A 19,213-nucleotide genomic window follows, 5' to 3' on the forward strand; every position below is an offset into this window, starting at 1 on the left:
GACAAAAGATGAAATGCAGTTATTTCACGGGGATTTAAGAAAGAAGCCCCAGCATTCAGCAGAAGTCCCTGAAGTAGGATGTTTACTGATGGGCCATGGACCAGAGCTCCAAAGGAGGCCTTTGGGCAACTACTTTGCATTTCCATGCTTGGGTTCTCCAGCTGTCAAACTGGACAATGTCACCTAGTTACACTGCATAACCAGATGACTGCAAAAATGCAACCAGAAAATTCCCTTTTTGTTTCAGTTGATGCACTTTGAGACAACAGTAGGAGGACTAACTGATAAATGCAAGAGTATCAGAATAGTCATGCCTCCGTGTGAGCACTGTACTCTTCATTTCTACCCAAACAGAGAGAGTACAGTTCCCAATTATTTTATTTCTTTCAATTAAAGTAGCAGGATAGTTCATAAGATAAGGAATTTATCTATGCAGCTGCAAAGAAAAAAGAAATCCATACAAACCATCTTTGTTCTACCACTATTCAGAGAGATCTAATCGTGCCAATACATACTGTCACTATGGGACTACGGGACTTGATAGTCCACCGTGAATATCGTGCCCACTGCGTGTTGTGTGAGATCCCTCAATAGAAGATGGCAGGTATCACTGCGTGTCTGCTTTTATGTAATGTGGTTTATCCTTTGCTATGTAACGTCCAAGAAGAGTGCACAGGGAAAATCATCGTAGCATTCAAATAAGCAAGTATGAAATATGTTCACAAATTGCTGGAAGAAGGCATCTCACTTGAAAATTTCTGTATTTAACTCATGATTGCATAAAGCATTTAAGGAAGTCGCAGTATCATAAAAAAACATTTGAGCAGCAACTGACTTTTGATTCCAAATTATCCAACCCTCTACCTTAGATTTCATATATCGTGAATTGCACATGCACCCCACTTAAATTAGAGTAGCAACTTTTTGTCTTTTTGCTTAAATGACAAAATAATTGAAATAACGAACACCCCCCCCCCAAAAAAAAAAACAAAACCAAAACCAAAAACAAAAACCAAAAAACCAGAGAATGGATAAATTATACAAGAAATATGATGGCAAGAATTGCCCTACATGATTATTTATATTCAATGACAAGGAAAACACTTTACTGAACAAAGAAGAGAAGAAAGGTGGTTTGTTTTGTGGTTGATGGGTTTTTTTTCAAGAAACTAGAGGGTGTTGCTGGAGGACTTTAACACTCATTTTCCAACAATACATGCCTGTTCAGGTTCTTTTGTCAAAATACACAAGATCTAAATATATATAGCCCCTCATATGCCTTATTTTGGCATGTATCAAGTAGCCTTGTATAGAAAGTTTAACTTGGAAACAAACAAACCCTATAAATCTAAATCTAGCTGGCATCATTTTTTATGCAAACTGGGAATTTTGTTTTTATTTGTGAGTGAGACATCATGGAAAGAGTGATTGTACTGCTTACACAGGAGCTTTTCCCAACTGAATGTGTAGTACACCGAAATGTTGAAGATGTCCCCGCTTGTTGCAGGGGAGCTGGTCTCGATGACCTCTAAAGGTCCCCTCCAGCCCAAACTATTCTAGGATCCTATGGTACTATGCAAGAGCATTGCTACGCCTCTAAAGAGTAAAGGCACTTGGAGCTCATTTGCCCACAATGGTTCTTTTTTTATCTCTGCAGCTGATTGTTTACATTAAGCAACATCTGTGAAAACCAAAAATGACCCAAACCCACTGAAATAAGATATCTGTAATAGGCGCATTTAAATCATGTTGCTCTTCATAGACTTAATGCTCAAAAATGTGATGCATTGACAGCCCTTCACCGTTGACTTCAGATGTGGTACCACATGGGATATATTTTAGACGTTACATTCAGCCCATTTATGAGCAAACTGAAATTAGTCTTTCATCAACTTGCCATCAATATGGCTGGCATTAAAGTCCATGTCCCATCTGTGCCACTGCAATTAAGGAGTGATAAAAGGGAGTAATAAAAATGACCAGGATCTTAAAAGTCAGGGCTGTGTGCTCACGTTCAAAAACTCAGGAAATTTGTGTTGTTTATACACAACAAGGAATGAGAAGGGACATAATGATAGTTTTGGCTAATCAACATTATGGTTATAAGTAAGGTGGACACCAGCTCCTTTTTCTATACACAAAAGGCAAACCAAAGAAGAGTTGCAAATTACAATAAAGGTCAGTTAGATCAGGAAAAAAATTCTAACAGTAAGGACACTTGGATGGTGCAAAAGATTTTTTAGGGAGACTATTAACTCTTCTGTCTTGGAGACTCTGAAGAACAAGCATGTCAAGAATGGTACCTAACAAGTTCTGTTTTGGGCAAGGGTGTGGACTTAATGACCTCTTGAGGTCAGTTTTCAGCTTTATTTTCTAAGGGTTCTCGGCTAGACAAAAAAAAAAAAAAAAAAAAAAAAAAAGAGCAAATGTGTTACAGGGTGATGACTTTTCTCTGTTGCTAACCCAGGCTAGATTTGAATCAAGAACACAGAAGTGAATGCCACCGTATCTTACCACCAGCTGCTAAGCTGCTCCATCCTTTAGGCACGATACTGTGCTATTAATGGAATAAGCAAAAAAAACCTAGAAACAGGGTATATCTTTATATACATATATACTACTAACATACCACTTACATTACATCCATCATTTCCAACATTATTTGTATTTCAGGCTGCCAAGACGGGCAGCAACTCAGAAAATGAATTGTAAAACCTATTACTAGTAACTAATGGGTGCTGAGTTCTGTTCAGACTTCTTAATTAAAAATACTCAACCTCTGCAAGCCAAAACGACCAGTATACTTTACCAAGAGCAAACACTGCTTCAGTTCAAAGAGTAAGCCCAGCTCAATACTGTCAGAGCACCACAAAGAGGAAGAGCAAAGCACGTCTTGAAAACAGAGGGAAGGGAAAAAAAGGGCTTGAAATAAATCTTGTAAAGCCCAGCTTTGTCTGCTTTTCTATGTTTTAATGGTCCAAAAAGCTCTAACAAGCTAACCCCTTAACACTATTGTCAGTTACTGTCAACGGAGACTACAGCTATGATTTCATCAAGCAGTTCAGCAATCAATCCCTCATTTTGGACCGGAATCATGTGTTTGATATTTGTTTGACTTTTGGGAAGGGAAAGATTACAGCTAATGTCCATCAGCACAGTTCCATTTGGCCATGGCTGCACAAATTAGAACTTGGGTGATTAAGTGGATTCCACAAGTGCCTCAAAGCCAGTGCTGCAGGACACTAAAAGTTGGACCCTACCTAACAATGGAGCTTACTGCTGTCCATGAATATAAAATGGGTTTATTTTCTTGGAAAATGATTTCACTGGAAAAGACTCACTGGGCAGCCCAACTATGTTAACCTTTGGCTCTTTTGTATATAGGGCACTATGGATGCTACATAAGCCTACCTGGTCAACACCCATAAGTGACATGAGTTACACTACATCTTTTTCCTGGAAATCATTATTACATGGTCCCGCTAGATGGATCTCATCAAATACTGTTTAGGAGGAATAAGGACTTGCGTTTGAGTTGGAGGGTGGAAAACCTGGCAGTGATTTTAAGAGATGAAGTTGATGGCTTTTCACATAAAGCCTTTCTGAAGTGTTTATTTTTAATTATGCTACACACACAAACATTGTATAACCTACCCTGCAGAGTGATAGGTCTATTTACGTGTGGAAAGCAAATAGATATTATTAGGAGAGCTGTTCATGATATAAAGATCTCTCTTAAGGAGATCTTAATTTCTTTTTAAATGGGCTACTTAGTGCATCAGTGAATGGCATTTGCTGTGCATTTAGACCCAGAGGACAAATAAAAGATGACTCTGTGAAATTAGCTACTCCCTTCACTTTGTTGTGTCTTAAGTCACGATTGCGCTGCCGTGCACAGAACTGCCTCGGAGCTGGAGAGTCAACTGAGCTGAATGTTTCATAAACCTCATGAACCTCAGCAATGATCTGCAAGTGCTCCCTGAGACACTGCCAGCCTTCACAATAAGTTCATGGACCAGTAGTCCCTAAATTTTAGAAATACTTTGATTAACAAGAAGTTATGCTACAAGTATGTTCAAGCTTTGAAAGAAAAGCGAATGCTTGTTTTCGCGTTCAGCAAAGCACATAGTTAAATCCATCCCAAATTGAGAAAGTACTTTCTGTAGTATTCTTTTGCTATCCAATTGGCTTTAAACTTCTTAAGTGGTTTGCTGAACTGGGTCTGTAAAAACAAGTGAGTAGTTTTAAAAGAAAAAATCGCTGTAAAGAAAAATCTGGAAAAGTGGCTCCTGAACTCAGTTTTCTTATGCTTAGCCTCCCACCAAAATCCCTTGTGCTCTTCTGGAGGTTCTTTTGGACAAGAGTATTTCCTGATTGCATTTGGGTGTGTTTTCAAAGCTATGTAAGCTGCCCTCTCCTCTCAGAAACTTCTGGCTAAAGCTGTGAAAAATGACTTGGGAAAGTACCTCAGAAGATCAAGATTACTTGCCTGACTTGAAGGTCTCATTACTTACGTCACACTTCAATGCAGTTAAATGAATCCCTTCTCAAATCACTGTCTTCTTATAATTTCATTCACATTTGCATTTGTAAAAGAGAAGGGCAGGAAAAGACCAAGTCATTCACTCCAATAAGTCATTGACTCAAGTAGGAGACAGGAAACACCTTTCTGCTTTGGGGGAGGAAAGAAGCGTTCTTGCAGAAGCAGCCTCGAACAACTTAACTCTGAACGCAAAAGCTGCCCCGTGTTGGATGGGACAGCAGTGTGCAGTGATGCTACGAATGCGTTTTGGAAGCTCTGAGCACTCCATAGCCTTATTTTCATCTGGTTTTCCCTGCTTGGCTCTTCCTGTTGGCATCTCTGGCAACTGCTCAAGGAAATGCAGACTGTAACACCGTACCTAGTTTAGGCTACGTGAACCTGAGTCACCGCCTCCAACAAATGGCGTTAATATATCTTCAGTTCATGCTTCAGTGTAGAGGACCTGCAGGAACCCTCTGTCGCTTTTACTGGCGTGGACAAAGGGACTTCTTTTTAAACCACCTGACTCTTTTAGGACATATCCCTTTTTTGAAGCCTCTTAGAAAACTCCTCCTCCATTTTCAGAGGTCGTATTTGGCCAGTTTGGGTTTACCTATTATTCCCATATGCATTCTGATTAAAAATAAGTCCAAACAATGAGCTTCGGGAGGGACAGAGAGCTGCTGGACCATGTCCAGAGAAGGGCAATGGAGCTGGGGAAGGGTCTGGAGCACAAGTCTTGTGAGGAGCAGCTGAAGTAACTAAGGTGGTTTAGTCTGGAGAGGAGGAGGCTTGGGGGAGGGGGGGAACTTATCACTCCCTACAGATGTAGGAGTGATAATATAAATACAGGAGGCTGTAGGCAGGTGGGGGTCGGTCTCTTCTCCCAAGTAACAAGTGACAGGACAAGATGAAACATCCTCAAGTTGCACCAGAGGAGGTTTAGACTGGATTTTAGGAAAAAACTTCACTGAAGGGATGGTCAAGCATTGGAACAAGCTGCCCAGGGAGGTGGTGGAGTCACCACGCCTGGAGGTGTTTAAAAACCACGTAGATGGGTGCTCAGGGACATGGCTTAGTGGTGGGCTTGGCTGTCCTGGGCTACCGGTTGGGCTTGATGATTTGAAAGGTCTTGTCCAACTTAAATGATGCTATGAAATATGACACATCATTCATTCTTGTGAACTTGTTTTCTAGGTTCATATACTGCACAGAGCCCACATTTGTGAACAAAGGCCCCTGAAAGTCTGGTAAGAAACATACTGCTCTTGGCCTTAGCTTTTCAGGAACGCCTTCTCTAGCCCCACAGCAATTCTCTGCTACGTGCAGTAAGCAGCGCTGCTGCCTTGACTGAAGATGATGGGGAACAGTGCACTCTTGTGGGGCAAAATTAAAACCAGCAAGAAACAACAATTCTACCTTTGCAGAAAATAACCTATCTTCATACGAGGTGCTGAGCAGCTGCAGTAAGACAGGATGAATACTGTTTCTTTTTACTGGGTAATTCAGAAGATGCACTGAGTACAGTAGCTTGGTTTTATGTGGTTGTTTTTTTTCCAACTGAAAACCTTTTGCTATGGACTAGGAGCCCGTCTCTCACATCTCATGATTTTAATTCAAATACTAGATTTAGAGAGAAGCAAGAAATCAATAATAAAAGAACCAGTAATTTTCAATGAATTAAAAATCAATATTACTTCTCACAAATGCTTTAATTTATCAGGAAAGCTAACACTTTATGATATTCTGACTTGACAAGACAATCTGCCACTTCAAGAAGCAAACATGCATCTTGTCAGAAGCTACATGCTGCATTGCAACATGGAGAACTCAGTGTGACGAGACTTTCTATAACCTGGCTCCTCTGCTACAAAATCTGCTCATTTTGACAGTTTGCTTTCTGTAAACTCAACTATCTATGGCGTCTGTATGGCTCAGACAATCAGTTATCAGACAGACAACCCTTTCCTCTTAAATCGATAATTCAAATCCAAAGCAGTGACCAAAATCAATCCAATGACCAAAGGTCACTGCAGTCTGATGGATGTGGGGTGACTGGTATGAAATGAGTTTGTGGTTTCATTCAAGGCATAATAGTCAACAGTCCTTTTAAGGGAAAAAAAAGAAAACGTCTTCACAGTTGATACCATTTTCTGTGCTGACAGATTTTAAAGAGAAACATAGAAGTGAGGCTGAACTCTCTTTTCACTCCCAACAGTGCTGTGTCCAAGTGTGAGTTGATGGGTGTCCTTTGAAAAACCATCTTTCTATCTGCTTTCTCTGGGGACAAAAAAAAAATAGAACTGTGTGCCTTTAACTTTTCCTATGCGCCAAAGTCAGCTGTAAATATGCCCTACTAATTTGAAGACTTTACAATGTTTTCTTTCCAGCCGTAAGTATAAACCCAAAGATGTAAAACAGGATATACAGCAAAAAGCTATTTTTAATTCAGTATATCTGGTAGTCATTACCTGCTCCAACTACTTTATCGATGGATATATTAGAAGCATCTAGTTCCTTGGCAAATTCATGCACAGCTTGACTGGGATCCTCATAGGTATGCGGATCTACGTAAGTTCTCAGGCCTGGGAGTTTTACTGTGTAAAAACAAATTCAGAGAGAAAACGTTATTCAGACTTAATTAATCCTTCTAAAGAAAGCTCGTGAGACAATAGAAATCAAATCAATAGAAGAAAAAGGTATACTGCTTCTTCATATTAAACTGCTTTCCATGGGTCTTCAGGAATCTTAATATAGAATGAAACCAGAGACAGTAATGTAGTTATTGCACAGAAGTCTGAAACCCTATTTTAAATATATCTGCTCTTGCCAAATTTAGCTGCTTTTCAAATATTAAAATATTACCCATCCCTCCCAGCTTGCTACGTTTAGGTGCTGCCTTACACTGTCCCTCGCAAGGTAACAACAAAGAGGCAAGGAATAAAACGTGTGACGCTATGGTCAACCTGGAAAGTTGTTAGGAATATATTAAGGAGACCACATTAACTTATACTTTTTCTTTCAGAGTCCTCCAACAATGCATAAGAAAAGCAAATTATACATGAGCAAATGCACCTCTGCCTCAGTCCCTCTGCTAGTATGCACAAGGATGGCAGCCAGTTGTTCCTGTTACTAAAGTCTGGTTCTAGTGCTCCATGTTATTATTTCATCCCCTTCCGTCGTTTCCCGGCCAGGGATTGCTCTCTTTGCCCGGAGCAAACATCGCTTCAAATGACTGAAAGGTTTGAAGGGCAGTTTCGAGCTCTCCACATCCCTTCCTCCAGCAGGACTGGGGGCGGGAGGAACACATCACCATTGCCAACCTTTTTCTCCAGAAAAGATTGCTGAAGGCAAAGCAGCCTCATTCCTCCTCCCCAGCTCAAGGTCCTGCTTGCGCTTGGACCCAGTACCTCGTGTGTCCAACTCTGTGCTCATTTTAGGACACAGAGATGATGGTTTTTTCAAGCAAAGTGAAATAACCATTACATCCAGCTTGAATTTCTCTGCTGCTGACACAAACCCTGCATTCCTGGACATGTACTCTAACTTTTCCTAACTGTACCAGTTGGTCTTGTAAAAGATATTAACTCCTCCTACAAACACTGCCTTGACCTACTCAGGAATATCCCTTCCAGCTTGGCATTATTATACTGCGTCAATCTGTTGACTGCTAGAAGAGTTAAATCTTTTCTTTGCTGGGGTTACACAAATGGGAGAAAAATACCTTTGGACTATTAGCACACACCATTGTTTGGTCAAACAATCCCAAGTGTACGTAAAAGAAATAATAATCGATCTCACAGATATTTATTGGCCTCAGTATTGACAAAGAAATGATAAAACTGAGTTCCCAAGCTAATTGCCTGGAAAACAACGCAAACTAAGAGCCATGCTCCTAACACAAGGGCTGCGTGTGCACGGCATTAAATGCCAACTGTGTTTCCTTCAAGAGCCTGATGATTACAGAATTACTTGCAAGTAAAACAAAAAGTAATTGGCTGTATATTGCTGTTGGTTAAAATTCTTGTAAATGCTGCTTTCCATCCATGCTGAATGTACATTACAGGCTCCCTCATACCCCCAATAAAAATAACAACAATTAAAAGCTGCTGCACTGTGGGGTTTTTGGCTGCAGATTTTTAATGCTGACCCCAGAGGTTCCCAAGATCAGGTGATGGTGGCTGCAAGGAGAATAATCCCTTCACACCAATAATTAAGGGCAGCCTGTATAGTAACTGGCTTCTGTCATGAAAAACAGATAATAAACACATGCACATGTGTTAAGCTGTACTACTTTACAGCTCATTCTGTGCAAACATAATAATTTACATTTTCATTTTAACAGCATGAATTGCCCTAAAGGTAACAAAAAAATAAAAAGAGCCTAGCCAAAGAAGGCAAAGGGAGAGGATCTGAGGAGGTGAAACATTTTTGCTCCTTTGAAGTAATATTATAGGATTTGTAATAAGGCTGCAGGGAATAGTTCATGGCTGGGGCCTTTTTTAAAGTAATTCAGAATAAACTGACTGAAATAAACCAGCTGCTGTATTTAAGATGCTGAAAGTTTACGACAGCCATGGAAGTTACTTTATCCTTTTTTAGTTCACAGGAGCAATTTGCTTATTCTTTGAGAAAGACTGCAATTTAGTAGAATAAAGTTTCAACAGCCACACACGTACATACATACAAACCCTAACAGATAAATATCTGCAAAATCAATAAACCATTTTCAAGAATTTCTAACAGGTCCACGATCAGCTCTGTTTCTTACTGCGTAGTGAATCAGCATGGCACTACTCAGAAAACAGTACATAAATATCTAAAGCCAAATTAAAAGCAATTTAATCCCCAGGAATTTAACAGCACTGACATGTTTAAGAATAGTGATTGCAACTTTCCATTGTGTGGGAGTAAGGAGAGCAAATTCTGACCTGTTATTTGTCTGTGACACTTTCTTTACTGGCTGCTTTTATTTTATAACCTCATTAAATTTGGATGATGAAGCATTAATTCTATGGGCCACATGTAACCATCTAGAGTTTTTTGAGACTAGTTGGTTAGGGGTTGTTGGGCTGCACGAGGCAAACCCTTGCGTGTCCCCCGACAGTGCCGGGGGAGGGGCACACGTGCTGGGATATGCATGCTCACGGCTCACGGGGGTAAGGAGGGGCTCCCAACGTGAAATAATAAAAATATGAACAGTCAGAGAACAGTTACTCCATTGTCACGAGGATTAGGAAGCGGTTCTAATTTCCAACTACTGCAGGTAAATCCCTCATTAAAATGTTAATTCAATTATATTTGGTGGGGAGGCATCTGATTATGGTACCAGCAGCTCTCTCCTTGCAGACGGTACAGCGCCACTGTTGTGTGCAAAAACCCACGTATGGGAACCTCACAACGTGCTAAGCGGTAGAAATATATGGTTCAACGTGGCTTACGTGGTGCTACAGGATTTTTACTTGGAGCTGAAACAGTTTCAAAGACAAACAACTGCTTCTTATTAAAACATGCTCATTAGACAACAAGAGTTGTGGGGGTGAAAAAAAGGAATTTCCAGACTTGGTGTTTTTGAAGGGCGTTATCTTCGCCCTGTAAGGATGAAAAAAATCCAAAAATGCAGTGATAAAACCCCAAGATTTCCCCCTGTCCCTGCTCAGGAATTTTGAACTGTCACCTTCCTCTCCCCCCAGCTTTTCATGCTCCAAAACTAATTTATTTGTATTTTAAGGAGGGTGGTGTGGGTGGAGCTTTGGCTATGATCCAATCCTCACCATCCACAGCCTCTCCATTGTGGCAAAGTGCTGCAGGGCTGCGCACCCTGCAGAGGGGATCCAGCGTCAGAGAGGAGCTGAAATGCTGCAGGATGATGTTCCCCTCCAGCCACGGGCCATAGCAAGCTCTTTCCTGGTAGCCAGGGCATGTGCCTGGCCTCAGAAAATCAGTGCTTCTTCCCTTGAGTGTCTCCTGGATGGGATCTTGCTCCACGCTGTTCCTTTCACAGGGCACAGCTGAATGACCCCGAGCAGCCACGAATAAAGTCCCATTTAGACTTATTTAAAATAGGCATGCAAACAGCAGAAACAGACAGGCTTCGGGTCTGGCTTTTGAACATGTTTCAAAAGCAGCCCAGATTCCTCAGGGTGAGCAAAATCTCACATCCTTAACTCCAGACAATTTTTGTGACACAAAGATAATGTAAATCAAGAGAAAGGCTCCCTTAGTCCTGGATGGCACCCAAAGACAGCACAGACATATTCGTTCCTGCAAGTGGGGAACCAGGACTTACTTGAACAAAACGTGTTTGTAAACACAGCTGGATTTAAAAAATGCCATTAATTCGTGAGACACTTCTTTAGTAGTTATTCTTAATTTAAGAAAGTACTCCAAATCACTTTTCAGACTGTGCTTAGAACAACTCCAAACTAAATTATTAGCGGGTCAATTTTGTCAAGGAAGCAATTTTCACAGTCCCTTCAGTAGTCATCAAGACAGGTTTCATTGATTTTATATTTTGCTTTGGGAAAAAAAAAAAAAAAAGAAGTAATTTCTTAGACGTTATACAGCTGATGAGGAAGCTGAAGCTACATTCTGCATTTCAGTAATGCACAGCAGAATCAATATGATGTTGCTAACCACACGCATTGTTTGAACACAGACAGCGATGTTTTGCTTATTACTAACCTGAACACAGATGAAAGATTTTGAAACAAAGAATAATTGTTTGGGGAAAATCTCCTTACCCACAAGAGAAGAGATAATTCTCTTCCCAATTTCACCTTGGTTTAAGTGAAGTATGACTTTTTGTTTTAAATTGAAAAATACCAGTTATCTAGGGGATGAATTCAACAGATTGAGAAGCATTAAAAGGCTTCAAGTAACTTACAATGGCCATTCCCAAAATGCAGTCTTTTCTCATCAGTGCCATGTTTAGACTTCTTGTATCCACAGAATCTACAAGCAACAGAGAAAAAAGATTAATATAGAGAATTTTATATGTTCACTGCAGGTGGAAACAGAATAAAATGTTTTCCCTCCACAATTAAATGCCTGTTTGAAAGTTTAATGATATTTTCATTCTCTGTGCCCTATAGAGGCATGTTATGTTCTCAGGGAATTTGAGGAAATTGGCTAATGAGAGGATTTGTTGATTTTTGACCCCTACAGTTTAATTTTACAATTGCCTAAGAATGTGTTTATAGCATTTTTTAACAACTGCTGCATGATGGGGGCTGCTAACGTTAGCGGGCTCATTATCGAGCGCGAAGCAGTGCTCGGAGCTCCTGGGCAGCAGACAAAGGAGAAGGTGCAAAGCAGCCCTGCCGCTGCCCGACGCCACCCAATTTGCCACGCTCGTCAAGGCCCCTCGGGAAAATGGAAGTGGAAGCAACCCAGATGATAAACTAACCTCCCAATCAAGACGTACACCACAACCGTGAGGAGGATAATGGCTACTGCCGCTGAAATGGCAATCATTACGACCTGGCTATTCTCACTGGAAATGGAGAATGCTGGAAAGTTAACACAAAAATATATAAATAACCCCCCCACACACATATAACATTGATTACATATCATACAGGGAAGAGACAGATTAAATCATCACTGTAGAGCATTGCGTTTCCTGCCAAATATTTCATCTGCTAATTAATTTTTCATCAGACAAATAAATACAAGGGAAGAAAACCGAAGACTCTGGCCATCTTTGACAATTTACCAAAGCTGTTTCTGCTACTGCTGATTGTAGTAGCTGCTGTTAAACTGATACTTATATACAAACATATATGTAAATACAAACATGCATATCATGACATACGTATATTTTGTCATGTTCAGTGAGGAATTTTTCCTTGGCAAGAAATTCCAGCCGGCCCATCATCACCACCCTTACTGTCACTTCTGTATGATGGGAAGTGATTTAATGCATTAAGCTTGATAGCATCCCTGTGCCAGCTGTGAAAAGCCAGAGGCACTCAGAAGCACATGGAAGGACTATCCATGGTTAATCAATGTCTTTCAGAAAAAGAAAGGCTGTTTTCTGCCTTACGCTGGATGCTTCCCTGTGGTCCCTAAGCATGGTGCCACGTGCACTGGACTGCTGTGCAATGGCAGGACACCTTGGGGTCTTAGGTGTTGCAAACAACCTTCAGCAGACACCTACCAAACTCCCCTGAACACAGCAGAATTAGGCTCCTCAGCACTATGCTTCAAGTTAACTGTCCAAACTGAGCAGAAAGCTTGCACTCCTGGTCCCCATGAGTCAGACAGTTTGTGTACGGGACTGCTTGGAGTCACACCGCTCCCCTGGGGAAGAAGCCTCTGCCTATTACAGTCCTACGACTGCACTCACGTAGCTATAACTTGGCAATAGGAACAAAGTTATGCCATTTTTTGTCTCTCTGTGTAACTTGTATGCTCATTATTGAGATGTGCACTGCTGTCTCCCGTCACCTGCCACATTTTTGGACAGCTATTTTTTCTTTTTTACTTTTTTTGGTGATATTACTTTGCAGAGAAAACTCGTTAACCTCTAAATTATGAAATCTGTTATCACCGCGACTGACTTTTTCTCCTTGCTGTACTTATTTGTCCTATTTGGAGTTAAAGTTTCATCCAGTATGCCAAAGCTATGTGTCACCATAACAACAATCCCTAACTATTTTTTTAAACAAGAAGCCTGTCTGCTTTTCAGAATAAGACCTGATGCTACTACTCTAGGTTACAAGCTTGTTGCTTTTAGCAGAGCACTTCTTGCACTATGGCTTCTCAAGCCTTATCATGAGTACATGAATCAGCCTTATGAGATAGTATCAGAATTATAGCCCGTATTTGTGTCATAACTCTGAACAGCAGATACGAGCGTTCTGTGGAAGTCTGACCTAAAAAGCAAACAGTCTTTATGCATCATCAGTCTACATCAGTAACCAGGCACTAGGTAAACACTGACTTTTTGGTGCATGAAGCCACTTTCAGCTTCTAGCAGAGAGAAGGTCTGACTTACTCCATAGTTAACAAGTGATAAGAAAGTAACATTTAAAGACTGTGGGTTCTATTAAGACTCTTTCTGATATAATAACAGAACTTGTAAAGAATACCTATAAGGTCATCAGTTAAATAATGTTATACTAGGCACCAGAGAAAAGAAAAAGGAGTGTTGGACCAGGAAATAACTTCCCCCAGGCCACCCAGAAATGCAGTGACAGAGAGAAGGGACCCAAACAGCTCAGCTCCCTGACCAGCTGCTCAGCTGAGTGACCATCCTCCCCGGCCTGGGCATATTAGGTTCATCTCAGGGCTACGCAGGAGCCATCAGCAATGCTCTGCAGTGGTGTGGAGAACTACACACTGACCCACAGGAGTGATGGACCAATATGATATTAATTCTCTAGGAGCAGTGGTTTATAGTCCATAGGGTTCAGGCCACAAACTTGGAACATTGCGAGGCTGTGAATCTGTTTTTCTATCAAACCTCCCCCCTTGGCAGGAGCCGTGGTCTAGCAAGGTATCAAGGCACGAGGCAGAAGCCGGGTAGGGAATGGAAAAAAATACCACCTGTGACAATTACAGTATATATACCCTTTATAGCATGTTTAACATTTAATGATAAAGTTATATAGTAACGTTACCCAGAAAGACACATCATAAATAGTTACGAGTTGCATTTACTAAACCAGAGAAGGAGTGAAAGCAGTCATTCGGATCAGTCAGAAACTGGCCAGGATGGTGGCATAAACCATTTGAACCAATACATACAGTCTGGACTGGTTTCGAATTCAAACTTGCGGCTGTTTGTCCCATATCCAGCTGCAGTTCGGGCTCGGATTTGGAAGATGTAGGTGGTATCAGGTTTGAGGCCGCTGATGGTAACGTTGGTGCCTTTGGCTCTCAGGATAGTATAGCTTGTCTCTTGTTCCTGCTTTTGGGAAGAGAAATCATCAGATTAAAACCACACCCTAAAAAACAGGAACAGGAGGTGGTTGGTACAACATTACCACACATCACCTGGAAAGCACCAGTATAATTTTTTGAATATTTATAGCCAGACAAATGCTTGTACAGCCATTCAATTTCAATCAGCTAAAAATGTTTTGGTTAGCAAGAAATCTAAATCATTAGAGCTTCTACAGCCTTGTGCTATAAATCAAATAGTAGACATGTTGACTATACGCTATTTCATTAAATAGCTTTGCATCATTCTGTCTGTAGTCTGTAGCACAAGAAGAAAATCAAGATGAAAAAGTTATTTAAAAAAACATAAACCAGCTTTGCCTACTGCACTGAACTGGAAGTTATAAGAGGGCAACTTGGACATTTTAGGGCTCTGCAGAGCTATTGCAGGATGCAGTTTTTACTGCCTTGCCTTTTACAAGACAGCATTTACCTTTGTAACAGTCAGAAGAGAAACTCCACTCAGGCTCCTCACCTCAGCTCTGCCAACAGGCAAATATAAGCAGCTTTCTATTATGCTATAGAAAACTATGAGACTGATGCATCCATCCTCATGTGGGCAAACCCCTCCTGAACCTGCTCCTGAATGAGTCGTGGGTTTTAGCAGCCAGAAACGGGTGTTTGCTCCTTAGTGCTTTTTGCTGAAAAGCAAAGTGTGTGTCCAGTACAGACAATACACTCACAACCACACTCTGCTTAATGGTCACCTATTTCTGTCATAGCAATGTTTTATATAAAATGAGAAACTGACCATTTTGTAATTAATTAAGAAATGGACCGATTTGTAATTCGTAAGTATAAAGCTACTTCTGATAACAGTATGTCTCAGTCCCACTGTAAGTACGTCTTCTAAAAACTGAAGCGTGCATTTGGAGCCCAAGGTATTGCTTATTTTACTACAGCCATCCTGCACCAAAAGAGCATTTTTGGCTTCCTAAAAATGGCAGCTGGAACTGCCTCAGAAAGAATCTTGGACAGCAGCCACACATGTGGGGAACTGTGAGAATCTCAGTTGTTTAGGTTCCTAACCATGAACTTTTCTTTATTCTGGAGGCGGTGGGGATTTCATACGCTGCCCTTTTACTTTGAAAACGCTGAAATATACGAAAAACATTGAGTTTTGCCTGGCTGGAAGCAGAAGCTGAGTTAACGTATGTTGGATGGGAACAATCTCACCTAATTCCCCCTGTGTTTTTGGCATTGCATTAGCTTGCAAGGTGCTGACATTTCCACTTTGACAACACTTGAGTGCCACCGCACAAGTACAGAGGTTGGAAAACACCCAACACACGCATTGCCAAAGCCACGTGAAAACTGCAGGTGACCAGAGCTTTCCAGTGTGTTTGCCCTGCTGTGCTGTCTAGAGAAAGTTAGGTTTATTCTAAGTTAGGAGATGACCATCAGAAACGGTTCACTTGGGTGCTACAGAAGCCTGACTACCCCGCTCTTGACTGGCTTTGATACAGAAAGAAACAGAAACATTTACACCATAGTCAGGGAAATTGCCAGAATCTCCACATAATATTCAATATTGTGCACGCGACTAATCACAGTGAAGGGGAGGAAGAACAAAAAAAAAAAAAAAAAAAGGAAAAAAAAAAAGCAAATAAGCCTGTGCCTAAATATTACCATCCAGAATCAAAACCTCAGCTAGCGTGAGCAGGACCTAGTCTTCAAAGAATGTTTCTAAAAATGTTTACCATGGCCCTTTTTCTTTGCACACTAAAAATAAAAAAGGAAATCAGTTTTGGACCTCCCTGTAGTTTCCTGATGCTTCCCTGACAAAAAAATTATGTTATAAATTCAGAAGAGAAAATTTACAGGAGGATATTCTAAGGAGCTATCAGGTTTGCGTAAAATTATTTATTTTTGAGCTAACAAAAGCCTAGTATTATAATTTGCAGGCTTGCTTTATCTCATCGTTCCGTTGAACTTAGGCAACTATTTTAATTTCAAAGACATAATAATCAATCTTGTCTTTAAAGCATAAAATCTTTTGTGTATGCTATGACTGGACATTCATTTTGCTCTCACTTCAGGCTGCTTTTATGAAATGCAAACATTTCCTTTTTGTGCAGATACATACGTGCAAGCGAAAACATAGTCATGGCCCTGTCTATTAATAATCCACAATGGAACTTGGAAAATAAACGTCTAAAACAATGGTATGGAGGATGTCATGGTATCTTAGTTTATGGTAAGCTTTTTACACACATATTTGGTAAGTCATTTTTTACATTACTAGTAATCAAATCTGTGAAACACCACATAAAAGCCCAAGTTTATCTTTCTTGGGGATGAAGGAAAATTTCAGAGATACAGCACTCTAGCTGCCATAAGCAGAAGGAATATGCAGAAAGGAGGGTCAGTCTTTGCCAAGCAGAACTTTAATCAAACACTCCGATGATAAAATTGAACTTGGATGCACAAATCAAATTCTTCCTGAATATTTCTCCGTAGTTTACTGGGGAGGCAAATCCCACTACTATCAGTATCTAATTTGCAAACATTTCTTTATACTTTTAAACTATGTTTTGCAAAAGACGTATTTTAGATACATGTAAAATTTATTGTGGCAGTACTAGCAAGAGTGAGTGGGACGTCCTATTTCAGATAAGCACAGTGTTTATATTGCATGAGGAAGAACATTTTCTCCATCAGCTGCATCGACTCTCGAGAGACCAAAACTGGACCACACATCTTGGGGGGGAGCCCACAGTCCCTATATTGGTTCTTCCCCTCATTGCCAGGAGTAACCTGCCTGTTGATATCACTACAAACCTCGTGGAGTATACGTGGCCCACCTACCCTCAAAGCCGTAATAGTAAGAATTTAAAAGCCACTAAGTGCATTTGCATATAATTTACTTTTTCAGCCTCGGAAAGAGCACAAACTAGACATCATTATTTATTTGTTGGCTTTAACCAGTCTACTGAGCACATCATTTCAGCAATGGCAAAGGCAAATCTATTTCAGTGAGGTGAGACTGCAATTAAATTTCACACATTGTTTGCAGCAGATTCCACCTTTAATAAAGTATGTGGGATTTAGTTAGCATAATTATAAGCCACATATTTAAATGAAGCAATTAATAGTTTATGTGTGGTATTTAGGACATGGCTTTTTCTGTATCTTTGCATGACAAGATAATCCTTCCAGAGAACATAATTATGTGAGCAAGGACAAGGAGGAAACAAAGTATCTGCTTGCATAATTAAAAAAAAAAACAAAAACAAACAACCCTGGCTTTTTTTATCTGTGTGCTTTGATGGCTGAGACACTTAAAATCCAGCACAGCATTATATGGATGGACCAAACCAGGGTGTCATTTGGTACCATTAACTTAACATAAAATGCTATGCCTTACCATAAAACAAATGCCCAGCAGTTCCATACAGTATTCCTCTGAAAGAGGATGTTATTTCTTTTAAATCTTTTGAATAAATAATAACTGGGGCCTCATGAGCAGGCTCTGTAGATTTTTACAGAAAACACAATTCTGTTCCAAAGACTGAGTCATGAAAAAGTGCCACTCTCGGTTCATAATGTTATGCATTAAAACCCCACAGGTTCTTTCCAAAAAATTAAAATTGTTTCCCAAAACTGAAGTTCCTAATTTCTCTAGAAACATCACATAAAGCTCTATTCTCTCTTGGTTACACAAGCACAACCAGTGGTGAAAAAAACCTGAATAGGTTAATATATTACCCTTGCAGAAAATAAATGTTTTCCACGTACTTTCCGCCAATAATGCATTACAAAACCTACATGAAATCATAATTTAGATACAGGACATTCTATTTTTATTCCAAATCTATTCTAACATCCTGAATATCAGTATCATGCAGTTGCCCATAACTACGACACATTCTTTGAAATTCAAGAACAGCCTAGGAATAGGAAAAAAGCATAATTGCACAGATAAGGTGTATGACAGCATTGGGCTGAGCTGTACTACTCTATTCATGCTGTATTTATTAATTTTGAAAAGATCACAAAAGATATGGCAAGCAAAAACAAGCAGGAGGGAAATGAATGGCTCAACATAAATCGTCTACCAACAATCAGGTCCGACTTGCCAGGAGAAATACCCCGACTGCTGACTGCGAAGGCTTTCTTCCCTAGCAGCTGCCACTGAACAGTGGTGGGGTTTGTGATGAGCACAACCAAGATGATTCTGAAACAGAAAATCAAATGGACTGGACCAGTTTGAAAAGCAAGCTCGCTTTTCAAAAAAACAGGAGGGGAGAGGGGCTGCTTAGGGATCTCAGACTCAAAAGCAGCGTCTTCCAAAGGTGTTTGGAGAAGGAATGAATAGCACCAGTCCAGCACGGGCTGCTTTGGCCTCGGGAAAGTTTGACAGAGCAGCCATTTTCCAGCTTTTACAGTTTGCAGACCTAAAAGGGGCAATGGATAAAACCCTCCTGACAATAAATTTGCTCTGCTTCGTTAGCTTTCATATACCCCGAGGAACAGCCTTCTGATTTCTTAAGGGATTGCAGAACACGTTAAATACACTGGTGTCAGTTGTTTTTAAAACCCCTTTGCTCTGGATGGTCCGGCCTCTGTTGTCAGGCAGTTGGCTCTCTGGTTTCAGAGAGCTGCCTGGTGCGTATGACCTCTTGATCACAGACTTCAAAGGGAAGAAACATGTGGAAGATCAGCCTCGTATGACTGGTTGTCTTACGAAGCTGTCTTACGACAACCAGTTGCTCCCTAAAACTGGATACACTCGATGGGAAT

At 40.5% G+C, this 19,213-nt stretch overlaps 1 protein-coding gene across 2 annotated transcripts in view; it reads right to left on the minus strand.

The window, feature by feature from the left end:
• EPHA3 (EPH receptor A3) overlaps nucleotides 1–19,213 on the minus strand; it is a 237,347-nt gene that overhangs the window by 39,293 nt on the left and 178,841 nt on the right. Inside the window, exons 7-10 of one of the 2 annotated variants that reach the window (XM_080377011.1) lie at nucleotides 14,276–14,438; nucleotides 11,931–12,033; nucleotides 11,409–11,476; nucleotides 6,994–7,119 (exon numbers count right to left, since the gene is read on the minus strand). In XM_080377011.1, the coding sequence (XP_080233137.1) occupies nucleotides 6,994–7,119; nucleotides 11,409–11,476; nucleotides 11,931–12,033; nucleotides 14,276–14,438 (460 nt within the window). The remainder of the gene's footprint in view (nucleotides 1–6,993; nucleotides 7,120–11,408; nucleotides 11,477–11,930; nucleotides 12,034–14,275; nucleotides 14,439–19,213) is intronic. The other variant, XM_080377010.1, reaches the window with a different exon arrangement.

The sequence above is a fragment of the Falco punctatus genome, assembly GCF_963210335.1.
Source record: "Falco punctatus genome assembly, chromosome: 2".
NCBI classification, from domain to species: Eukaryota; Metazoa; Chordata; class Aves; order Falconiformes; family Falconidae; genus Falco; species Falco punctatus.